General features: G+C 45.4%; 1 protein-coding gene across 1 annotated transcript in view; it reads right to left on the reverse strand.

Moving 5' to 3' along the window:
* The window catches only part of BRINP1 (BMP/retinoic acid inducible neural specific 1), an 88,317-nt gene that overhangs the window by 45,741 nt on the left and 16,732 nt on the right, over window positions 1–25,844 (reverse strand). The window contains exon 2 of the mRNA XM_056352944.1: window positions 14,258–14,525. Within this exon, the coding sequence (XP_056208919.1) occupies window positions 14,258–14,475 (218 nt within the window). The 5' untranslated portion in view covers window positions 14,476–14,525. The remainder of the gene's footprint in view (window positions 1–14,257; window positions 14,526–25,844) is intronic.

The raw sequence follows: 25,844 nt of genomic DNA on the forward strand, positions 1-25,844 counted from the left end.
TGAGAGCTCTTAAAAATTGAATAAAATATGCCATTCTAAGAAGGATTTCCACTGGCATGAGCACAATAGGAGGTACTAGTGAGTTGCTCAGTGTTTCTGTGTGCACTGGCTAATCCTTTGTTACTCAGTCCCTGTGCAGTGGCCCTGTGGCACCTGATGATAACTCATCTGTAAGTGGTAAGGGCGTCAGTTCTGTGTCTCCAGACAAAGCTTAAATCGCTCGTGTTTGGGAGGGCTCTGACTTCAGTTGTGGCTGGAGCTGTCTAGGAGATTATTCCTTTTTGTCGCTACGTTCAGGGCTGCAGAATCTGGCTTTGTTCCATGCTGGAAGAATCTGGAACAGCCTGTAATGTTTTCATTGGACAAAATTTTATCAAAATAGATCATTTCCTAGATTGCTTTCTTTTGCCATAGACACTAATGACCAGAGAGGCCAGGACTTAAAAAAGTTGTCAAATCCGATTCATCAGCCTGAAACACCATACTACTGACAGAATAAAACATTTTGACAAAACCTTACTTTGGAGAAAATATTTTTCTACCTCACTGAGTCGATTTTATTACACCTAAAATGCAAAGACTTTGCCGTCCTATCATTTGCCTTCCTCCATCCTTGCAGAACTTCACCACATTTTCTCCCCTTTTGGTGCACAGTGTCCACCACTATAAGTGAAACTCCCACCCCAGGGCAACAAACACTTGCAAGACTCTGACAGAGAGCTGAGATACTCCTACTCCAGCTAGCAGACAGCTAGCAGACAGCAGCTGAGCATATAAAGTCTTTACCTTCAGGTGCTCACCCGCAGTCGTACAGGAGACAGGCACCAGTGGAGCTGCAATGTTTAAGTGGGAAGATAAAGCTCTGTCTTTTAAAAAAGACACGATGCAAATACCTCAGTCCACAGGAGTGAAAACAATAAACTTATTTTTATGACTCTTCTGCAGAAGAAAATTAAGTCCAAATACAGCTGGCAATTATCCTGTAAGCTTATTATATAGCAGCATTCAGCCTCTTCCACACTCTTGGTTGCTCCTTTGTTAGATGCCATAAGACTCTTTCTGTCCCTATTAGAGAGCCATTTCACAGGGAAGTGTTCTCAGATTTCTTTTAATATGCCATAGGCCACGCAAGATGCTTCACCTTCCTCAATACCTGCATGCACCTCAAATATCAATGCTTTTGTCTGCACAGAGGCGTGCATGAGGCTCTGCGCACAGCGCCAAGCATGCTATGCCCTGCTACCTCCCTACCTCTTCAGCATGCACAGCCCTTAAACCGAATGTGGACAGCCTGAGTAAACATGTGTGTGGCAGGCAAGCCCACCACTTAATGATACTGGTGGCAATCCACCGTCATTTTATCACACCAGCATCCCTGTCTTTGTGTGTGTGTAAATATTCCAGGAGTAAAGTGCCCTGGGGGGTGTGTGAGGTGTGCAGCATATAGCTCATGGAAACAGTGGACAGAGTCGTTTCCACATCTGAAGGCTTTCCTCCCCTCTCAGATCAATTAAGTTCATCTGAAATTATCAAACGGTTAGTAAAACTTCTGGCATTGCTAAGTTACGTGTTGGTTCGATGTGCAATCTTGTGGTAGGATGGAAGACTCTAGAATATATTTCTCTCTGGGTTTGCAATGCTATTGCTCTGTGGCTTGCTTTCCCTGCTTATGCATGCTGACGAGATTTACTATTATGAATTGCCCCACAAAACTACCTTCAAACTCAAATTTAATAACCTAAGTATTATGAAGATCAATATTATGGCTATTCTCATTCATATGATTAGCACTAATATAATTTGGGGAAATATTTATGCTGCAGTAGTGACTGGAGACCTGGATTAAGAGGAGATCTCAGCATCTATACAGCAGAAGAGACACTGTTCTCTCCAGCTGTGTACTGAAGTGCAATACTCAATCTCTGAGTCTCCACGGGTTTGGATATTTTATGTAAGTTATCTAATAAGATAACAAACCAGCCTTACAATCCCTACAGCCATATTGCTAACTGTTTGAAAATCATGAGTCAAGCTCAAAAAAAGAATTAAGAGATTGGTTTTAAAATTCATGAGACTTTTTAAATCTGATAAACTTCAGGGTTCCCGTGTCCCCCCCCTCCCCCCCTTCTTTTTTGCCTTCTGCTTTCTGACTATGTAGGAGTCGTATTATCAAGTTTTCCTCTGCAATTATGAGGGCTGTAAACTTACTTTAAAAATTGTGTTGAGACTTTTACATAATCACAGGACTCTGAAAGTGTGGGCTTTGAAGAGACATTAAACAGTCTTGAGATGCAGTTTGTCATGTGACTCGGCAACACTCGCCTGCTGAACTGCTACGGCACCGATTTCAAATATCAAACACTCCCCAGAAACAGCCAGGAGTCCTTTACAGGTGGGAGGGGGGAATCTGAGACGTTCACAGTCTGTGCATGAATGGGGGTAAGGGGAAGAAAACAGGGGGTGGGGAAAGGCAAAATGCAAAGAGAACATATTGATCTGGTGGGGAGCTTTATCCAGAGATGAAGCTAACAACCTTCTTTTCTTATTCCTGTCTCTCCTGCTTGCTCTTAACCATGCGACATGCAATTCTGCCTGTGTATCAAGCTCTCTTAGTAGCCTTACCCAGGCTGTGTGCCTGCACTCCCCAGGGAGAGCCCTGGACATTTGGAGAGGAGTGAGAAGTAATGTTCTTTCTGGGTTTTTGTTCAAGAGCTGGAAGCTACCACTGAAATATTTAATGCTGAATACTCAGTAGGCAGGTTTTCCTTGCTGAGAGAGAAAGAACCAATATGAAAGAAAGGGGAGGAAAAGCAAAATGAGGTTGGGCAGGGACGCACAGACAATGAAAACACCTTTTCCCTCCCGACATAATGTTGTTTCTTCCATCTCCAGGTAGCTGTGGGGAGGCAGTGTCCCTCACTGGCCAGGGTTTGCAGCCTCATCCAGGCTGAATCCCCAGGGTACGCTGTGATGGCCAGCTGCTGAAATCACTGATTAAACCCAGCCTGTGCTCCACCAGACCTGCCAGCCGCTACCAGTCCACGAAACCTTTCTCTGTCATTTGTAAAGGGGCGCTTTTATTGCAGAGACGACAAGATCTGTAGCCACATCAGCAGGGCGGTCAGTGTCAGGATGCTTGCAAGAGCTGTGACTAAATCAGTCAGAGCCCAGAGACAGGTCTCAGCTCTAAGCTGCAGGGGAACAGCTCTTCCACTGGCTTTTCATTATACACATTCATGGCAACAAGAGGCTATTGCAATATCAGCCATATCTGAGCCTCCAAATGCTGCTGTGCTAGCTGAGAGCAAAGCCATCGTATAGGGCTCTTCTTCAATGAACCTTGCCAAAGCTGTATGCCTCGGAGGTGGAGAGTGTCCAGAGGCTGCTTCTTAACTGTTCTCTAAAACATCTAGTTTCCCCTTGCCCTTGCTGAAACTGAGGGCAGGAGAAAGCATAGCACGGGTTTTCGGACTGGCAGGTGTCGAAGGGCAGCATGCCATAGGGGCAGAGCAAAGGGGTCCCTTCAGTTTGGGCTACGGAACTGCAGGAGGCAAAACATCTTCTGCCACTTCCCAGAGCTGAGGATTTCCACATTGCGTCTTTAAAGGAGCTGCACACCATGGGCCCGGATCAGGCTGTGGGAGCACAGGGCGGTCAGCTGGCACTTGCCACCGCTAGACGTGGCTATGCACAAGCAGAGGCTGTAGCAGGGTGGGATTTGGCCCCACAAGGCTGCAGAAGAGCCACGTACAGCAAGAGAAGGCAGGCTGGTGTAATTCTGCCCTAGCACAGCTTTTAGGGAAACTCTCCTTTCTCCGAGTAAGCTCTTTCATTGCAAGCAGAAGCACAAGCAGGCCTGACCTGATTGGGAATTTGATGTAATGGCTTCTTCTCCCGGCTGCTTACCCCTCTGCTGGGAGCCGTCTGCACATTAAAGCAGATGTTGGTTGCACTCGGGTCATGTTTCCAAGCTTTCTTTTGCAGTCATAAGGGCTAGACACTCTTCCCTCCCTCCCTTGCACTTGTTTCTTAATTAAAGCTTAAATTCTGATGTCGTCACATGACTGTAGGAGCAGAGCCCCAGGCAGGCATTTAGTGCTCTGTGTTGTCAGCGGGACTTTGATTTAGAAGCATAGCAGATACCTTGGAGAATCCCATCCCTCCGCTACGCCCCAGCCTGGCCCTGCTCCCAGCTGCTGGTGTCAGACCTCAAGGCTTGTCTTTCAGGGCAGGCACTGGTGCTGGTAGGAGGCTTTCCCACGCCACAGAGGACTGGGACAGGGATGATGTCTGTCCTGTTGAAAGAGGAGCTGGAGAGCCAGGCAGCTGCGAGGGAGGGAGGAGGAAGAGGCAGCACCTGCTTGGGCTGCAGGGTGCCTCCAGCCCAGACAGCTAGGTGGGTGTAAATACCGCCCGTCCCTGCCCCTCTCTTCCCATCCCTCTCGCTATTTCTCACCTGATGGGATGTATTTAACCACCAAAAATTACTCCCTGATGAAGGGAACCTCATTGCAGCTTCCTATAAATACTTCGTGATCACTGTGTCAGCAGTGGAAGGCTGCAGAGTGCTGTAGATGTGAAATTGGGTCTGATCGCCCAAGACACAGAGCTTCCAGGTCGGCAGCAAACAGCATCCCTAGTGCCCAGCCCTGGCAGCCCTCAGGCTGCCTCCACACCGTGCCCCAGGAGCAGAGTGGGTACCACCTGTCCAGGGCTCTCCTGGGGATGCTGAGGCTGCAGCCACCCGCCCCGCATGCTGCCGGCTGCTTCGCCGGGCACACATGTGCTGCCGCACATGGAGGAACCGCTGGCTCCGCACGGGCACGCTGGATTTCACACTGCCTAGAGAGGATATCCTGGCACCAAGGGTTAACCCAAACCCTTCGCCCTCCCTGGAGCGGGTAAAGCTGGGTCCTGGGCTTCTTTTCAGATGTGTCCTTGGGTTCACTATCTGTGCTTAGTAGTTTAACACAGGAAACCAGCCTGAATGGCTCCGAGTGCCCCGGTGGGATGCAGCTTGTTCCATTTACAGAGGCTGGTGGGTGGCAATCAGTAAAAAAGAAAGGAAAAAAAAAACTTTCTGGAACCCAAGGGAAACATTAGAGGGATCCAGAAATAGAAAAACCCCTATAATAGGTACAGTCATGCCATCTCCCAGTACTACTGGTGCCAGAACAAAATTATTCCATATATCTAACAGGATGACTTTTTTTTTTATATATATAATGTAACAGCTTCTCTTGCTGAAATAAGCATCTGCCTGATTTGAAAGCAGAATTAATAATCTGTTCACAGGAAAAAAAAAAAAAAAAAAAAAAAAAGTGAAGGCTTCTTGGGTTGTTAGTCTTTACAGTATGTTCCCTAGCCAGTGGACCATGGTCTGCTGGTCTGAAGAAGTCTGAGCTGAACGTGCAGAGTCATTGCTGTGGCAGCATGCTGGGGAGCTGCCCTGGGAGTCCTGCTGGGCACAGCTCACCACTTGTCAGGCAGAGGGGAAAAATCCCCCCACCAAGCAGGGTCTCAGAGGGGACCATGTAGACAGCTTCCTCTGAGCCCAGCAGGGTCCAGATCTCTTTGGAAAGGTTCAGCGACTAAAAATATTTGTCTGCGCTGCTTCTGGGATTCATCGGACGAGCAGTTAAAATATTTTGTTCTGGACTCAGAAAGGGAACTTCCGTGACTGAGCATGCAACTCTGCAGGACTGAGCTGCTGCTCAGCTGATCCAGCTAAGAGCTTACCCGGGTCAGCAGGCAGGGCACCCGGTTAGCGATATGCCTTTCCAGGCATACAGCTCACGTGCATGCTTTTTCTCCCGAGGAACTGGCGTGTCCTAACCACAAGCGCCCTATCAGCATGTGAACTTATCAGCTGCATTGCTTCTGCGCCATTCCCCATGGCCTGGGCATCGGCTGCCACATTGAGATGTGGGTCCCCCCTTCCCCAAAGCTCGGACAGATGTTCTGTTCCTGTGACTTAGCAGCTCTGAGCATATCAAAGGCTGGTGCCATTTACCCTTCCATTTGCCCTCTGTTCTCAAGAATATCAAAGAGAAGGAGAGGTGTGTCTTTCTGTCAAGTCCTGCAGCTGTCAGTGGTGTTCGCAAGGCCTCGCCATCTGAATCCAATCCCAGCCAGAGCAGCTGCTCCTCCAGCCCCGATGGGGGCCAAGCTCCTTGTCTGCTCAGCCCAGCACTCCCAGGACTAAGCACTGTACAGCTCAGCTGGAGCTAGTCCCTGCCATCCCCCACTCCTGCCTTTCTTCTGCTTATGCAAATATATTAAAAGCTTCCCATAAGCAGGGAGACACATTGTGCAGGGAATGTAACAACAGTGGTCCCTGAACTGCATGAAGAATGAAGGTTGTGGCTAAAGGAGAGGCTACATGACGGAATTGGCTGGTTTACGCCCATCACTGAATGGCTCGTGTTTGCCAAACTGCTGTGTTAGAGCTGGTGAGACAGGAATGTAAATTGTGGGTCTCTTGTAAAGTTGGATAAACTTGTAGTAATGTCATTTTTAGATTAACATTTACATTGAAGAGAACACTAGGCTTCATTGTTTACATGCACTATGGAAATAGATTTAAATTTTTGGTTTACACACATTTATTTACAAGGCATTTACTGATTACAAACCAATGTACATCACTCGTTTACATGCATAATGTAAACTATGGAGATTTCGTATTTTTTGCCATGCAACGCTGTAAGGATTTCCATTGCTCATTCCACGCAGAGGCAAGAGCCTCCTTTCATCTCAGCTCCCTCTGTCCTTCAATAGCTGCCTTGCCTCTGCTAAAAAAACCTTCCCTTTGACTGGAAAACATAAAAGTTGATGTCCCCTTTAAACAGATAGCATAAAAAACTCTAATAGGGAAACCTTGTCAGCAGAACTTCAGCATGACTAAAAAAGCCAAAGCAAAGATTAAAAAGCCTAACAGTGCCTATCAATTTGTACCAGTGCAAAGCACCACCTTAATGCTGTTTGAGAAGAACCTTCACGGTGCTTTTTTGGATGCTTCAGGCATCCAAACAACTGGAACAGGACTGAAAACTTGCCAGGATGCGTGTGTGAGAGAGGAACTGTGCCTGCACCTGTGTTGTACAGTTTGTCTCAGTCAGTAGCACTCAGGCCTCAGCATCTGGCTTTGTTTTGAATGAGCATGAGCCTTCCCACAGCAAAGCTGCAATCCTCCTCCTCATCTTGGCTCTGCCTTCCTTGCCCAGCGCTGCTGGGGAAATGCTTTTTTTTTTTTTTTTTTTTTCTCTTTATCCTAAGATGCTAAAAGCTGAACCCAAGAGAAGTCAAAGCTGAACCCTGGGGAATTTTAAGATTTCAGAGTTGCAGAGTGAACAATAAGGACAGCCAGACTTCTTTTTTTTCCCCTCCTTCCCTATTTCAAGGGCATAAATACTACTTGCAAATTCAACATAAATTGAATGAGCAAGTTGAAGAGCGAACAGCCAAACAAAATGCACTCAAAATTAAAACATTTCCCTTTTGACATTTTTCAAGTGGCATTAGCTGACTTTGTGTTTTGAGATGAATTTTTATACCTTAAAAATTGGGAAAAAAAGAAAAAAAACCACCCAAAATTCACTGGATTACTAAAATGAAAACAAGCAGCAAAGCTTAAACCTTTCACTGAGCCTAAAATGAAATGTTTTGATTTTTTCATTTTACTGAAAAGTTGAACAAACGTCCACTTCAGATCAACCCATTTTTAATGTTATTTTCGTTCCGTACAGCCAGTGAACCACAAAATCAATTACTTGTACAGCTCTAGTGACCAGTAGATTAAATTCAATGCAATAGAGAGACAGCAAAAAAAGTCAATGAAGAGTGGAGAAATGGGAGAAGAATGGACTGCAAAAATGGTGGAAGCACCTCTAATAGATATTGTCTCTGCCAAAACTTAGCATGCTTTTTCACGATCACTTTGATACAACTTTAATCCACATTGCTGCTGAAAACAGCACTCTCACCAGTCCCCTCAGTCCCCTTCTCGCCTTCCTCTGCACAGTCCTGTCCCTTCGCTATCACACAATGAGCAAGACCAGAAAAATTATCTAGTTGAAAACTGACTCTTTTTCTGTTTTTTTTTTTCTTTTCCTTTTTTCTTGCCAGCTTATTTTTCTGCCAGATCAGTTCCTCAGCTGTGGGAATCACAGGTTTGCATGAAACCTGCCTGGAAGTTCTGGCCAGGAAAGGCAAAACTGTTGTGATAGAAGCTGCTAAAAACAGTCATAGAAACCCCACATTCACTAGCCAGATTGTCTAAGTCCAGTTCCTCAATGCTGGAGTTGCATTCTGCTTCTGCTTAGAAATAATAAATACTCAAAATGCTCCCAGCCAGCCAGCCAGCCAGGCACGCAGCCTTATAAACCCTGGTGCTGGGTACGCAGGTCCTGGGCAGTGGGTGATGCTGGATGTGCTAGAACAGATTCTCCAGCCAATAAATTGGTGAATTTTCCTTGAAGTCAACAGCTTCACATATTTATGTCACAGAGAATCTGGCTCATTGTTTTTAATTTGTGGTGCCATAAAACTCTGAAAGTTTTGTGAGACAATTTTGTGAGACCAAATTTTTTTTTTCCTTTTTTAATTTTTTTTCCTCTAAGAGAAAGTTCAAGCAGCAGTACAGCATATGCATTTCTGAGTCAACTGTAGCCTGTGCTACGTGCACAGCAAAGATCCTCGCTTCATGATAATTCTCCTCCTCTATGCCGAGGGAATGACACATTTAGAGAGCACATAGTTGCTCAGATTTGTGGATTTCTAGGACTAAATAAAAATCTCTAGTGTGGCTGAATACATTCAGCAGTGCAAATCCCTTTATGAGCACCCAGTTTAGTGTCCACTCTGAATCGGAGACACAGGGAAATCACACCGATGTTGGTTAGATGGGACCCTGGGGATCCCTAATCCAGCCTCCCACTTGAAGCAGGACTGTCACCGGCTCTTGAGCACATCGGCTGTGGCTTTGTGCAGCCAAACCTTGAAAACTCCAAGATGGAGATAACCCTCACCTCTCCATCGACCTGTCACAGACCTGCACCACCCTCCTTATGAAACAATATGGTTTTTTTGGGGGGGTGGAATCAGCATTTTTTCCCCAGGCCACATCCCAACCAATTTATAGCTAGCTTTTGCAGCTACTTACTCACAACCTTTCCTGTCTCGGGAGCTGTATTTCCTTTTTATATACCCAGAGACCTTACTGTAACGTGTGTACGTAAGCAGTCAGTTTTGTCCTGTCACCTGCAGGCAGAGGGATGGGGCAGGACTGGCTGGTTTGTTGTCACATCCCCCACTAAGTTTTGAATCTGTAGTGCATTCCAACCAGACTTGGCAGAGGTCTCAGAAGCATTCTGTATTTGCAGGCTTCATGAAATTAGGCAGCCTCTAAATGGTCCTGCTGCAGGAGAAGTTGCAAGGCGAGCAGATCTCTTTTTTTATACCCCAGGGTTTCCCTGCTCTCTTGCACAGAGAGCCAGATTTCCCTGTCCCTACTGTCATTTCAGAAAATGGAATTAAACTCCCACACGTGGAAAATCCACATTTCTTCTTCCACATGCACACTCCCCTTCCAGCCCTGTGTGATCATCCACTTCATATTGCTGTCGTCCCTTATGTCCAAACGTCTTGCAGCATTTAATTAAGTCTACCCAGCAACACAGAGCAGAAAAATGCTCTCATCTCCCATCCTTGGGGGGTGGGGAGGGAACCAAGGCGCAGAGGAGTGAGCTTACCCACAGCCACACCATGAGCCTGGGGCAAAAATATAAACTCTGCCCGTATGACCTCTCTGCCAGTCTAACTGAGTCCCTCTTCCCAAGGCGGGGTGTCCTGCCCCTGCTTTGCTATGGGAAAACTGGCAGAGGCAGCCTGTCTACCCAGCTGAACAAGACCACCTTACCCCCTCCCTCTTTGCCTCCCCTGTCTCACCTCTGACATCGAACAACAAAGCCTCATTTTTTTCTGAAAAAAAGATTCATTTTTCTAGAACTTGCTTAAACTGAGCAGCACCATTAGCAAAATGCCTTTGTGTCAGTGCTTCTGCCTGGCTATTTGCATAGTGTATTCAAGTGCTCAGTCTACTGTTTCTTTTGCTTTGCCTTATAGCTAAATAATCAGTTCCTGGAAGAAGAGAAGAGGACAACACAACAATATACTTCAAAGAGGTGGACTGAAGCTGTTAATTATGTTGTGGTAACAGGAATGTTCTCTGGTTTGAGCAGTGCCCTAGTCCCAAAACCAAGCTGAGCTTCATCTGTTTTCCAGCCTTCGTGCAGTACCTAGTACCCAAGGCTCTCATGACTAGGAACAACAACAAGGATAGTGATAATGAATATTCAGACATCCCACAAACCACTCTCAGCATCTGCCATCCTATCCGCATTAGCATCAGAGTGCACAGATAATGATCAAAGCAGCATTTTCCTGCCAGAGGCCCCCCTAAATCAGCCTTATTAGTATGAATCAATGCTGATTAATGTGCTTCCTTAATGCAATTGTATCTACCCCTACTGTTCATGATTTAATATAAAACATCTCCCACCTTTGCTTGCCTTCCTCCTAATATCACATTTGAGGTGCAAACCTTGACTGAGGGTACCAGGAATGGTTCCTGGTATCAGTGGTTCAAGTTTTGCAAGAAATAGACCTGGAATCTACTAAAATAAAATACACAGAAGGAGGAATGAGCCTTTGGAGACTGACAGTGAATGGCCTTTCTGTGCTAGAATGGCAGATCTGGATGCAGGCATCCTATGAAAAGGTATCAGCAGCTTCTCTGTTCTACAGCAATTCTGCTTGTGCAGCATATAAAATAGCCTTGCTAACTAAACCAAGCTCCTTCCTTGCTGACAGACTTCTGGACTTCAGCCGTGATGGAAGGAGGAGTGTTGTATGTTTTAGTTTGGTGTTGTTTCCTTTTTAACACCACCTGTAAAAATGAGAAAATGCTGCGTTGTGCCTTATGCTTGCCGTGTAGCATTGACAGGGGCTTTATCTCCGTCGGTTTTCAATGTAAATGACATGGTCCTAATGCACTGTGTCCATGCTTCTGCACAGCAAGACACTGGGGAAATCACCACTAAACAGGCAAGTGTTTCAATTAGGGATGGGTGAGGTCCTCCCGCCTGATTTCACATCCACTCCAAAGTGCTGTGGCTGGTTTGAGGTCTGCTGCTGTTGGCCTTAGAGGAAGAGCAGTGGTCTTTCCTACCAAATGTCAAACCTCATCCAACAAAATCAAAAGTGCTCCAAGGAACTGCCTGACTGAGGGACAAAGAACAAACCGGCCAGCCAAAAAAACTATGGGAGAAAGGGAACACTGAGAGAGGAGACTAGACAGAAAATTCCCATGCTCCGTATCAGCTGCTTTTCTAAGGAAAGGAGCGATATCCTTAATGTAGAATATCTGCCTCCCTTGGGCTATTCTAGTGCAAAGAGCAATTGAGAGACATCATTTGGTAGGAAAGAGGCTTCTATGTTGGAATTAAACAGTTGACAAAATCCCAACAGCTTTACAGATTCTCGAAGTCAATTTAAAGAGCCCACAAAATGAGATTTTTACCCCTGTGGGTTTCTGTGAAATGATATGTTCTGGAGGGTACATGTGCTCAGAGTCCAGCTCTTAACTGCTAGAATTGGCTGGGACTCCGCTAGTCCACCATAGCAAGTCTGATTTTGACACTCCCTAAAAAATGCATGGGCCTAATTTTTAAGTGGCCAGCTCTGCCAACAGGGCCAGATATTAAAAACAAATAACCCTTCAGCATCTAGCCAGCCTCCTACCTAATGGCTCCATCTGCTCTGCTGAAGCACATGAGGCTCTCCCTCCTCCTCCTCAGCTGACTGTAGTGGGAGCAAAAGTTAGTCCCAGACAGTGCATTTCCAAAGCGCTCCTCTGCCAGCAGCTCAAACCATGACACACATGGCTGGATTTCTCCAAGCCCTCAGCTCCCTCCTTCAGTTTAGTGCATGGTATTTGGCCATGAGGTGCATCCCTAGGTGCCCTTGCAGTCTTCCCATGTCTTCCTAAACTCTCTCACTAACTACTTCCACTGGACTTCATCTCATCTCCAGTTGCTTTTGTGAATAATGACTTCTCCAGCATTCTGACCATCTGCAAGACCTGTCTCAGACACCTCCCATGCATGCAGAGTGCTGCTGCCCATTTTTCCAATGTCGGAAGAAGGACACTGTGTCCTCCTGTGCTACAAGTGTCTTTCATAAGTGCTTTGGCAATATCCAGCCAAAATGGAGAAAACCAGATCCCTTTCCACTTCCCATAAATGAAGTTCACCCTGAACCAAGATAAGCCTTCAAATTCTTACCAGTCTCCTACAAACCAAAGGGAAATTAGTTCCTCGCTCCATAGCAGATAAAACTAGAAATAACAGACTTTACATACAAACAAGATTTTAGCTCCTTTATAAAAGTGGGGACAGCAAAGCCATGGTGCAGGTGGCCTGCACTGGGCATGATTTTTTCGTCACGTTAAACCTTTCAGGTTGCCCACAAGCCTCTGTCATATGTGACACAGGTATGTCTGAGTCTGCCTTGGGGAAGAGGCATGGATTAAATGACCTCTCAAGGTCCTTCCAGACCCATTTCTCCATGATTCTTAGAGACAGGATCCCAGGCTTGATGGATCTCTGGCCTGACCTACAGTGACAGTTCTTAGATGTGTCTGAACACATACATTGCATGCATTTCTCTGCCACTACAGCCCCTGCAGACTGCTGCGGTGGCATTCAGGGCTGAAGAGCTCTTTAGCAAAGGGCAGAGCCGCTGCCATGGGCATTGCACAGGGCAGAGATTTGCAGTCTCGATCAGAGTACACCTTGTCAGGCAGGGCAGGAGGAGAGCTGGAGATATCCACAACCAGGAAGAAAGTCTTTTTGAAAAAGGCATGTTTTCTCTGCTGCTATGTGCAAGCAAAGACAGTGAGGCACACTTAGTGGAAGTGTGGCAGCATAATTTCTAGGGTTTGGGGCTGTCTTCCCCCTGAGCTGTTTTGAATGAAGAGGACAAGCCAGGACAATATCTTCAACCCATGCTAACCTGCCCTTGCTCTGCGGGCTGGTGCGAGGGGAGGGGACGCTGCACTCCCTGGAGGCCATGGGACAGGCGCAACTCATTTTTCTTCCCCACACATAGATGATGTCTCACACATCGCTATTAATCCCCAAGTGCTTTTGGCTTTCTGCCCATGGGGAGAACACTGCCTGCACACATGGTTTCCCTGCTCCCCCCATCCCCCAGTCATCGTGTATGTGTATCTGCGTGCGTGTTGCCAGCTTATTCACTAGACCTTTCCTACCTACTGGTTTGCCTGGTTGTGTTTTCAAGTGTCTTTCTGAAAGACAACAGGACTATATAATTATGTAAATGCACACATGTCTATGAGAGTTTTGCCGTCTCTTTGGGTTTTTGCGCAAATCTCATGACACTTGCTCTCTTATTCCCCTTCACTCCAAAGCGCTTGCTGCTTTAATAAGAGGCTCATGTGAGCACCCTAGCTTTTCATGTTAAAATGAAAAAGGAAAAGTGCATTTCTGGATATCACAGCTGGCAAGAACAGCTTGAAAGAAGCAACAAAAAAGGCTTCAAAACCTAGAAGGCAAAGGAAAATCCAAATTCTGCCTATTCTCTGTAGTTTTTTTAGATGGAAGACTTTTAAACCAAAATCACAGTCCTGGGGACAAGTCCAATTCATACATGCAGATAATCTGCAAAGGTCTGTGGTAGGCAGTTCACAGCTAAAACTCATGGACAGCAGTGTGAGAACTGCCATACCGATGTGTGTCTTGACATCTTTATGTCTGTTCTTGCCCATGTGAACCTTGAGGTGTCAGCAGTTCACATGTATGCATTTGGTACAGAGGCCTGGTCAGCCTGCAGGTGCCTTGATTTGAAAAAACATGCCTGTGAACCTGCCTATGAACTTATCTGTCACCACAAATGAAGTACACCCACACCTTTGGTCCCTTTTTTCTCAATCTATGTAGTGCACATTGCCATGGTACCGCAGTGCCTTCATCTTACTATCAGAGCATTACATCTGAGACTTTGAAGCAATTTGCATTGCCAGCTGAGGACCATGAAGAACCAAAGAAGTGTTTCCAGGTGGAACAGGAACAATGATGCATCTCCCAGTGACTACGAGCCTTGAGCCCCTGGGAACCGGCTGAGTTCCCACCACCTAACTTACCCAAGCTACAGGTGCTGTAGGAAACCAACGTACCTGTATATTTTATATCTGGTTGTAAATCCTTGACGATGTCTTTCCACAAAGGATAAGTAGCTCCGCGAGTGGTGGAAAGGGCCCCTGTCTGAAATAAGCCAATCAAACTCCTTGGAGACATGTTGGTTGGTAGCAGCTGGGTCCTGGTGGGAGGGCTGTACTAGTATATGGTCCCATATAAACAGGAGGTAGAGGAACTCAACAAGCCTCCAGTTCATGCTTTTCTGTCTGCCTTTTTCCTCTCATTCTTGCTCCATTCTGTGGAGTCCTGTTGAAAAAGAGAGGGAAGAGGACGAAGGAAAGAGAGAGAGAGAGAGAAATGTAGGGGAGGAGAGGGAGGAGGGAGAGAAAGAGAGAGTTTAAAAATGGGATTTGCTTTGATCCTTTGACAACCATCTCTCAGGGTGAAAACAGACCTGAAAAATCAAGTTTTAAAAGACTTCAGTCTGCCTGTGTTACAGCTTAAAGTATTTGGCAGTGTTTTATTCATGTACCTAAGTGGTGCCTTTAACCTCCTGAGCATATATCACCTTTGAAATAACCAGGTCCTGACCTGAGACATTCTCACCCAAGCTTCTCCATCATTTCCCTCGTGAGGTTCTCCACAGTGCCGCAAAGGCGAGCACAGGCTGGGCGCAGAAGGTGGCTGCACCCTAGGCTACAATTACCCCTTTATTTTCCCTTTAATGCTGTGCCAGAGAAACGTGTCTTCTGCTTTCATGTTTCTCTGATGATCTGTGATCCATACTCCATGCAACCTGAGCAATCTATAAAGATCCAGCTCTTACTTTAAAGTGTTGCCAAAAAAGAAATAAAACAAAATAATTACCCAGGCTTCACTGATGAGCGCATGCAGACACACAGACACACACACACACAGACACACACACACACACACACGACACTATGAAATCCTGCCAAACTTCGAAAGATAAAATCACCTCAACCCGTTTTCCTGCCTGGGTGCTTGGGAGCTGTGTGTCTGGTGGACGGGGACAGGAACTGTTGCTATTTTGATTACGGGAGGACCTCGAGGCTCTTCCCAAGATCAAGGCTCTGCAGGGCGACACACTGAACATGCCTATTCACCCTAGGAGCTCTGCTAGGGAGCTCAAGGGGATGCTGCACACCACTTGGCGCAGGGCACGCTATTGCTCACATGGTGGGAGAGCGGCTGTCCTGCTGCACACACCACACACATCCCCCCATCAAATCATGGCTGCAGACAGCCCTGCTACAACTCAGCTCCTCTCCCCGGTGTGCTTAACGGCTAAACAGACAAGACATATGATGAGTGGGAATGGAAACAGAGGGGTGAAATGCCTTGCCAAAGGTTACACAGCAAGCCACAGATACAGCTGGAAGGGAGCCCTCGTCTCCTGACTCCTGTTTCCAGCGTTTCAACCATTAGATCACCCGCCTCCGCAGCCATGCTCTTGGCGCGGTGCCCTTCTCCGAGCGAAGCCATGGGCTCCGTTGGCGGAAGGTGAGCGGCTTGCTTAGCTGGCACCCTGCGCCTGGCACGGACCCCCTCCCCTTCTGCTTCCGAACTGCAACGCAGCTGCAGCAGCAGCCCAGCGTGTTCGGTTGTGCTCCTCATTGCTGGGAACTGCTGATGCTGCTCTGAAAGAGTCCTCTCCACAGGCAGGATGTGTTCCTCCTCCTGCCCACCTCCTGTCCATCTGCCTGCCTTGCTGCGTTTTGTGGAGGATGTGCCAAGACAGTGGGCATGCCCGGGCAGGCAGAGCTATCTTGAGGCTGCATCCCTCACTCTAGGAGCAAAAACCTGGCCAAAAGTTACCCTCAGAACAGGTGATACCCAACTATTTCTGCAGAATATGCTGCAGAAAGACTGTAGCTACTTTTTAAAGCAGGATATTAGGCTACACAGAGCTCTGCTACAGTGAAATTTAGTGTCGGGTTTATTTGCACATCTCCAGAAACCCTTCTGGTTTTGAGTCTGAGTCCACCATAAGCACTCAAAAATTTGTAATTCCCAGAGAGAAAAGGTTTTGCTAGGAGTGTAGGAAAGGCCAAACCAAGGTGTGCTGGAGGTGCCGTGCCAATCTGCAGCACTGCATGTGAACATGAGACCTTGGCTGGTGCGAGCAACATAGTAGAGACCAGAGGGCGTTAGCATTTGTGGTTGGCATGGCTGTCTCCTCTGCTCCAGGAGCTTTCACCGGGAGCATGGCAAATCTGCAGCCCATGGCAGTGAGCATGCATGGCCCCTGTGCGGGTGGATTGAACCCAGGAGTGTGACGGGAGCACAAGTGCCGCGTGTGTGTGTGCGCCGGAGTGTGTGGGAGTCTGCACGTGTGCACAGCATGTGTTTGGGGAGCTGCAGTGAGCTCAGCAGCACTTGACAAAACGGAGTTGTGTAAGTCTGGTTAAAAATGACAGTCAGCTGTTGCATTACATGAAAAAATGAAAAAAATTAAGTAAGGGAAAGTCAACGAATGTTCGCTTTTTCTGTTGGGCAAATATAAACTTCTTTCCAATTGCAGATAGAATATTACTGTTATTAAACCTAATGGTACCTGTAGCTCCTGACTGAGGTGGTTGTTCCTGTCCTGGAGGCATGTATTTAGTATCAGCCTTCATCACTGACTCCTGCTTCACCCATAAATGTAGCAGCTCTCGCTGCCCTAGTCCCTTGCCTCTCAGAAAGGACTGGTTCTTACAAAACTGGGGTTTGGGGAGTTCCTAGCCCCACATTAAGGGGAACAGATCATATTCCAAGTGGGCTACATTACATCTGTGCTGTCACTCAAAGTGGTCATGAACTCAAGGTGACTACTGAGACATGCTCCCACCCTCAGCACTTCCAATTTCCGCTTCAGGGGATTGTTTCCCCTGCTTCTCCATCCAAGCTACTTTCTCTGCCTTGCTGCTCTTTGCAGACCTACAGTGCTGCCCCATCACAGTAAGCAGCTGCAAACTCAGCACATTTGCCATTAGACGGGTATGCAGATTCGCTGCTGATAAGGATCAGTTCCTCCATACACATTGTCCAAACTCGCTTGCTTGTCTGTTCATTAAACTCATCCATAACTACTTCCTTCATCAGCCAGCCTGGATCAGTTTTCTTTTAAACATTTCACTTTCTATTGAATTTCTATTGCAAAGAGAGGAAGGGAGCTTTTACATACCAAAGTGGAGTGATAGCCCACGTCCAGTTCCCAGCACATTGCAGGTGTGAGTATGAGAAAAGCCAAATAAACTGGGTTCCAGAAAAATCCCAGTGCATCCTCCCACATGCAAGCATCATACATTGGGGAAATATCAGCTCATAAAGGAGAGAGGATACTCACTAATTCCCCCCATGCACCTCTTCATCCTCCTTTCCTTTCCTTTTAGGTCAAAGTTAGAGTCAGGGTGATTAGAGTTGTGATGGCTCTTAACTAAGCGTTAACACATGGGGAGAATATGGCTTAAGATCGCTAGAAGAAATGGACACATCCTCAGTCTGGAAGCTGGCTGTATCAGCGCTGGGAGCAGGGAATGGTGCCTGAGGCAATGGAGGATGGTAGAGCACAAGTGGGTCTAGACAACTATCACACCATCAACTTTAATTTTTTAGTAGTATCTTTTTCCCCCCTGTAGCTGCTGTAGAGATGTTGTTACACATTAAAGATTAAAACACACCACCAGGCTGGTCCCCATGGAAGCTATAAAGCTTAGTAAAGTGGGTTTATTTTGTGTCTAAGGCAATATTGTGAGGCGCGTTCAATCTAACTCCTAACAAGTTTGAATCTGAAATTAATTTGTTAGCTGTCTTTACGGGGCTTCATTGATGTATGATACATTCTGGGGATTTTGCAAGAGGGATGGGGGAAAAAAAGGGCAGGGGGCAATATCTCAAAAGTATACAGCCCTTGGGTAGGAGACTAAACACTCATGAAAAATCTGGCATAGAAGCAATCTCTGCACTAAACGGGTGGCTTGAAGAAGTCAGACACTGGTTTCTGATCCAGAAATCCAGCATTCCACTCAGTTCTGCCTCAGACACACTCTATGATCTTGGGCAGTGCCCTTACATGCTTTTTTGCCTCACTTTCCAATTAACAGCATGGAAACACAATAGTATTTGTTTGACTATGTGGACCATGAACTTGGAGAGACCATCATCTGGTTATAGCACCCAGTAAAACGCAGTCATGCTGCCCACACAGCTCACTGGGTGTTTCTGTCCTACCATCTCAATGTGTCGGCAAGCTTTGCAATTTATCAGTTAAAAAAAATCCAAGCTATAAAGCCCATTTCCACTTAGGAGCACTACAGAGCAATGCAGTGAGCTAGGTCCTTCTGGTTCACGTCAACAAACATGATCTTGCCATTGTCGCATCTGTTAATAAACATGATAGGTGGCTGAGCTAGAACGTAGGCTACAGTTGACAGTAAGCAAGTACCGGGAGGAGAAAATGTTGGATGTCCTGATTCTGAGTCACATTACAGTCAGTTTCCACCATCATCCATCACGAAGGCACATCCATCAGCGCAAATGGAGATTTCTGTTAAAGCCCCTTATAGTTTGTTAGGTGGTTTAAGATGGCCTTATTCTAATATGAATTCATCCTAGAACATTAAATGTTCCCTGTCTTATGAGTCTTCAGGATTCTTGGAGGAAAAATAGGCAAGTACTTTTTGTAAAGTGCAAGTTGTATTTGAATGTACACTTAATTTCATCGTGATTGATATCTGTGTGTTAATTATATTCTATTTTAGGCAATACCTTTGCTGTCACAAGGCAGCGCCTTTTATCCAAGGAGTTCAAATTGAATTAGAGACATTAATTAAAGCTCTCAGCGCTCTAGTAAGGCAGGCAAGTGCTGTTACTCCCATTGTTTCTTGAAATAAGAAGAAAAGAATAAAGCTGGGTGTCTACTTAGCCACTTAAAAGGTAATTTTTATACAGTGGGATAGCTCAGAATGATAGATTTTTGCACAAAGTGGTATTGCAAGGTCTGTTTCATATGAAGGAGGCTGTGTAGCCCAGATCACTGCTATTAATGGAAAGGCAGAATGCAGGAGCTCTGACTCTCCATCACTTGCTGTGAGCACTCCACCGCTCCCGTGCCTCCTGGGATTTTCTACCTTTCTTCTAACCTCCGTACCTTTCATTTATCCCTTCTATTAGATTCAAATTGATCTTGGACACATCCCTTCTGTTTTCTCATGCTCCTTGTTGTAAACTATTTCCACCAGAAATGCAGACTTAGGAAAGAGAACTTACTGAACACATTATTTGCAGAAAAAAAAAAAAGTCCCCTACCTCTTTAAGCTTCATGCACCAATAACTCTTTCTTGTGCCCCACATTTGGTTCTTGGCAGGTTGAGAGAGGTTTCTGCCTGCTGCCATTTACCAGAGGGAAGAGGCTAACCATCGCTATTTGTATCTGAAACACTTCTGTTCTGCAGCAGCTTCACACACTGCTTTAGAATGCTGATAAATTAGTAAAAGACTGAGGTGTCAAGGGAGAGATGAAACAGCTTATGTTAGTTTAGAGCTCGACCCTGCAAAGTGACGAACGTCTGACCTCATTTCAGCAAAGAGCTTAAGTGTATCCTTAATTTTAAGTACAGGAGATGCTCTTTTCAGTTTTATTCAGCTACCCCTGCTTTAAGTTAACTGCACACTCACATTCCTGCTGGACAGGTAACTGCTGCCCTACACTGGTAGGGTTTAGTTCATGTTAGGTCGCTGGGTGCAACTGGAGCAACAGCATTCATGTTCTGCACCTAATTCAGAGATGGCCCATGAAGGTGCTGGAAGGCTGTTACCACCCGCGATGCAGCTTTAGTTGTCCTTTAGAATGCTGGCCAGCAATCCAGCCAAGCTGAGGACATCTTTTCTGTGCCAGGGCCAGAGGAAAACAGGGAACATGGATGGAAATGGATGGGGAAGCCAATTTGTCGGGGTTTGTTAAGTCATATGAACTTCTGTGGATAAACCTCAGCTCTGGGAAAAACAGATTTTGACTACTTCTGACCTGCATGTCTTTATAGCTCAAACTACAGGCACTGGTATCTGACTGGAGTCAGAGATGGAGCTGCAATTCAGCAGTGGCTCTGACTTTCTGGATGATTGTGGCATGCAAAATCATAAAATCCCAAATTACTGTAAATCTATTTCTTTACAGAAGTGGGATTTCTCCATTTCAGGCAATGATAGGTGAATCCCTCCTCAGACCTTGATAATTCTGCACTGAACGGTGTCTAAATTTGCACTTTCTTTAACCATTTCAGTTTAAAATATGAGTAGTTAGACCTGAGGGATATTCATCAGCTGAAATATTTTTTGGGTGAGGAAAGGCAAAGAGAGAGGATGAGAAACACCTCTCCAAAACACCAATGCAGCCCACAAATTCACTTCACTTCTGCAAAATTGTTCATGCTGAAAACAGCAATGATTGGGAGATGTCAGTGGTTTGGTTGTGAGAGTACCAAAGGGAAATATTTCCAAATCTCCATTTGAAACTAGCAGAGCTTTATTTTTTTTTTTTTCCTTTTGATTTTTCTTTCCAGCCTATTAAGAGGAAACAGTGATAAAAATATTTCTTTTGACCCCAAATGACTTAGAGGAGAAAAGTTTTTTTTTTCTTCTCAGTTCATCAACACTTTGCTTACAACTTCTCTGAACACTCAGTGAAGCAAGCCCACCCTACAAATCCTTTGTTACAAACCCTGCTCAACCAGCAGCCTAAAGGGAGTGGGTTTTGTGCAGAAACTCTAATTACTCCCTGCATATAGCGAGGCGAGAATCACACTGGTAACAACTAGGTACCTGTTCTCAGCTCGTTTGTCCCCACACTTCAGCTAATTATAAACTACTGGTGTTATTACGATGAGGATGAGAGGTGGCTTGAAACTGAAGAACTGTGGCAGGTGTACAACCTCTGTCAAGTCACAACATCAAGTGGTGCTGGACAGAGGGAATTAAACTCCATTAAATCACCACAAATCTACTAGCCAAGGTAGCAAAGCCACCACTCTGAAATCCAGGATCCATGGGCGCTTGGTTCCGGGCTCTGTTTAGAAAGGGGATCCAGCTAACAGTGCCTGACAGGTCGGGAACTGAATTAACAGACCTTCTGCATGCACACACAGGTATGCGATGAAGCCTCACGTTTTGAAGACGGTCCTGCTGAATCTGAGCCTGGAACAGCGTTGTGCTAGGTGCTGTACAAACAGAAACCAGAAAGGCAGTCCATGCCCCAAAAAGCTTACAATCTAATTAGAAGACCAAGGACACCAGATGGCCAGGGACAGATGGGGGAACGCAAGGGAACAGTGAGATAATACCGCTCAGCGGGCTGTGGAGCAGTGGTGTCAGCACACCAGCAGCCCTACTGTTGGCAAGATTTTGATAGCCATTGTCATAAATGAGAGTTATAAATAGGGAGGCTGGATAATGAGCTAGCTTTGTAGATGTTTGTGAGGAACTTCTCTCATTTGTAAAGTGGCAGAGATAGAATGAATATAGATGATAATAATAATGATAAATTGCACTTTTCTGAGCTGCTTATTAAAAAAAAATATGGTGGGTGGTGAGCAGTGATTTCTATTAAACACTGCCCTGAACTTGCAATTATTCCTACTATTATTAAATTATTGTCCCAGCTAGTCCACTTCTCCATAATTTCATTCTAAGTTACACAAAAATGCAGGTCTGTCTTCTGTCTTCCTCAGTACTTATACACCTCATATCAAAGTCCAGTAATCTCATAAGTGTTAATAGGTTTTTATACTTGCAGTAGCTTTAGGAGATTGGGAAATGCTGTTTTTCCCATTCTGCAGAATGGGAATTGAGACACGGCATAGATTAATGGCTTTTCCCAGATCATTTTATAACTGCTTCAGGAATTCAACCCAAATCTCTTAAGTCTCAGCTCAACGCTATGTCTCCTTACAGTACCCTTCCTACGCACCTTCATGCTACTATTCCAGAATTAGCTAAGACTTGCCACAGAGCTGCTTAGGATTTTTTTGGATTGCTCATTTTATGTCAGAAAAATGCCAATTCATCAGAGGCAAAACACTTTGTAGAAATTTGTTGATTTAAGGGGAAAAAAAAGCATTTTCATGTAGTCAGCTTTTCTTTGGAACAGAATGTGTTGAGCGTTCTATTTGGAAAGGATCGGTTCAAGATTGTGTTTTGTTTTTCATTACATGTTGAGTAATATACATTAAAAATCAAAATGAAGTGTTTTCTTAAACAGTATGTTTTGACTGAGCCAAAATAGATTTTGTAATTTATGCATAAAAGAAAATGTCCAAATTAATGCAATACTTTTCTTGCATTTTGGAACAAGAAACACCTGCAAACCATACACAAAATCTGAACAAAAATCGTACCATTCCCTACAGTCTTTACTGGAAATTTGAGACAGACAATAATCTGAAAACTAAGTTCAGAGAAGCCTGTGCCAGTCCACAAACCCTGGGTTTTGCCATCATGCTTGTTCCATTCTGTGTGCTGGTCTCGCCTTCCTAATATATTCCATTGCAACAATTTGGACCTGTAAGAAGACAGCCTGAAGAAAAAAAAAAAAAATCGATGCCAAAACTGCCCTGAAGAGCAATAATGTAACGCTCAATCCAAAAGGTCAACTGTTATCCCACACCTGACATTCTTTGCAATATTTTTGTTGTTCTGAAGTTCATTCCTGGGCAGGGACTTTACCACCAGAGCCACATGGAGTGACCCCACTCCATAGGGCTTGGGAAATGCAAGCTAACACTCATTATTTTGGTATGCTAGGAAGCTGAGGTTACCTAATGATCCTTGTGAATGATTTATCTTCCTGTTCTTCTTGTCCCTTAGAAGGAATTTTAGCTCTTGACCTGGCTTTTTTGTGATCCTCAGCTCTTACTGGAGGAGTAGAAGGGGTTAAAATCTGCAGGCCATTGCTTCTCCTGGTACAGCTCCTGCTGCTTGGATAATGACAGCCCTGCCTGCCAGGATGAAAAGCACCATTTAACTCGGCGTTTCCTATGGGCACCAGGTTCTGCCACCATGGATGCTGGATGAAGCCAAGGGAGCCAGGGGAGCTGAAGAGGAGAGGGAAAAGGGACCCGAGTTGTTTGCAGCAGCAAATTCTGGCCCCGGGCAGACACGCCCCTCTTATCACTCTGAGAGGAAGAAGAATTTGCTGTGGCCATAAAAATCTCCCTGTGCATTCACCACACCGGCTCCTGCTGCCACTGCCTTAGACCCTTGCACAGCTACCCTGCCAGGAGACTCGAGAAACAAGGTGAGACCTCGCAGGGATGGCGTGGCTCAGACTTCTGCAGGGAAAGAGCTGCAGGCAGAACCAAGGGGAGGACAACTGGTCACTGACGTGGGCTTGATACCTCTGCAACCACCCGACAGGTGCTGCACAGTGACTTAGAGGTGTGTGATACGAATCACTGATAGAATTATTGAGGACGGATTCCTTTAGTGCCCAGGACACTGGTCTGAGGCTGGGGACACCCACATTCAGCTCCTGCTGCTGCCCTGCCTCCCTGTATGGGGGAAGTTACACGCACATTGATGCACAGGCACTTAAATTCAGGCTAGAAATGTGAGCTAGAATGTGTGTTAGCCCCAAATAACACCATTATATCGGCAGCTTCTGAAACAGAAGCCAGAAATCTTGAGTGTAGCTCTGCTCTAAGCATCTATGCAGGGTCTGCAGTTGCAGGTTCTGCTGGAAGGTCTATTGAAGTCAATGAGCCTTGGGTTGGATCTCATTGCAAAAGGATAATCAAATATCATATTAAGTCTTAATTCGTAACAGCGTATTAAATTAGAAGCTCAAATTAAGCTGAAACTGCATTTATATAATGAGAAGATTTAAAATCTGTGTATCATGAAGGTGGGAGAACTCCTAGCCAAAGCTGTTCTCACCAGCCTTGCATCTGAAAGCCAGCCTACCTGCAGCACTGCATTTTAGCCTGTTTCCTCAGCCCTAAGCCTGGAATTTCCACTGAGACAGAAGGATGTGTGGAAAATAAAGCCATCTCATACTTACCAGTATTAATCTGTCAAATACAGAGGGCTCTTACTAGCTAGACCCTGACCAATGCCAAGAACTGAAAAATCCCAGGGGATACGGAGACTCTGCACTGGCATCTCACCATCACAAATAGCCTCTTCCATCAGCGCACCAACCCTGCAACACACATTTGCTAAAAATTGAAGGAACGCATTCCTTGCTAGGATTAAAGTCCAAAAACACTCGGATCTGAGCATCTCGAACATTAAAGCAGTTTGGTACCCAAGTTTCAGGCCACCTCTAGCTGTGAGTTTTATTTATTCCTTTCTTTGAGACTGTTCTGCTCTGTGCTAAATCTATCTTCTGACCACCTGGAGCGTTTGAGAGTCTTGGCTGTGATGCTTGTCTGTTTAGATAGGCTGTAAGTAGAGCTGGTCAAAAATTTTGACAGAACAGTTTTTCGTAGGAAAACGCAGTTCTCTTGAAATCCAAACGTTGCATGGGAACATGTCAATTTTGACAAACTTTTTTATGTTTAAAGTGTCAAAACAGATCATTTTGATTTTCTCTTTTCATTTCATGTTTCATTTTGAGGAGATAAACACATTATTTTTATGTTGTTTCAATTAATTTGTTTTGACATTTTTACATATTCTGTATTGTATTGATACATGTTTAAAATATACTATATATTGTATAAAATGCTTGATGTTGGTTTGTTATATGTGTTATCATTATTCAATAGTAAATATTTCCTGTAGCATTTTAGTACTTCAGCACCACAGAAACAGTAGATATTGATGATCTCAAATTATTATTGCTTTTGAATTTTTAGGCCACAAGAGCTTTGTGGGAACGTGGTTCTCATTCAAACTGGAGCTTAAGAAAAACAACCACAAATCAAAAAGCGTGAATTTCCCAAGGAAATAGCATGTCCATTTCCCAAGCAGCTCTGTCAGCTCAGTGACTGCAGAGCACAGCTCCACTCCCCTCTGCACATCACAAAACCAACTTCTCTGCTTGTTATTAAAAAAAAAAAAAAAAAACCACCAGATTTTTCCAGGATAGAATTTACATGTAGCATTTTCAAGAGCATCAGGGATTTCAAAGTCTGAATACTACTGACCTCCTGGGGCCTTTGGCTTCCAAACCACTTATGTACTTTTACAAGATATATTCCACCTCCTTCTTGGAAGTCTCTCTGATTTTTTTTTTCCTTCTTCTTTTAAACCACATTTTTGCTCCTCCATGCGTAGCAGAGGGGAATTGCTACCCGTGAATTTGCACCATCAAGCCTGTGTAGGTGGTGGTAAAAGCGGGTTGACAAAAAGGGCAAGGTATGTGGCAAAAGGGAAGGGGAGAATGGCAGCACGGAGCAGAGCCTGTAATGAGGCGACTCTATTGATTCTTCATTTCATGGATGAAAATGTCCCCAGCGGCTCTCGTGCATTCATGGCAGTTCGATAAGAGACTGAGGGCAGCGGGTCCCCGTGCCGAGCTGTGCGTGCCGTAGTGCTGCCCGTGCCTGTCCGGGGGGCTGGACGGCGAGGGGGCAGCAAGTCCATCTTCAATGTATGTGCAGAGAGCAACGTACACAAAGGCAG

Source organism: Falco biarmicus, chromosome 9 (assembly GCF_023638135.1).
Source record: "Falco biarmicus isolate bFalBia1 chromosome 9, bFalBia1.pri, whole genome shotgun sequence".
Taxonomy (NCBI): domain Eukaryota; kingdom Metazoa; phylum Chordata; class Aves; order Falconiformes; family Falconidae; genus Falco; species Falco biarmicus.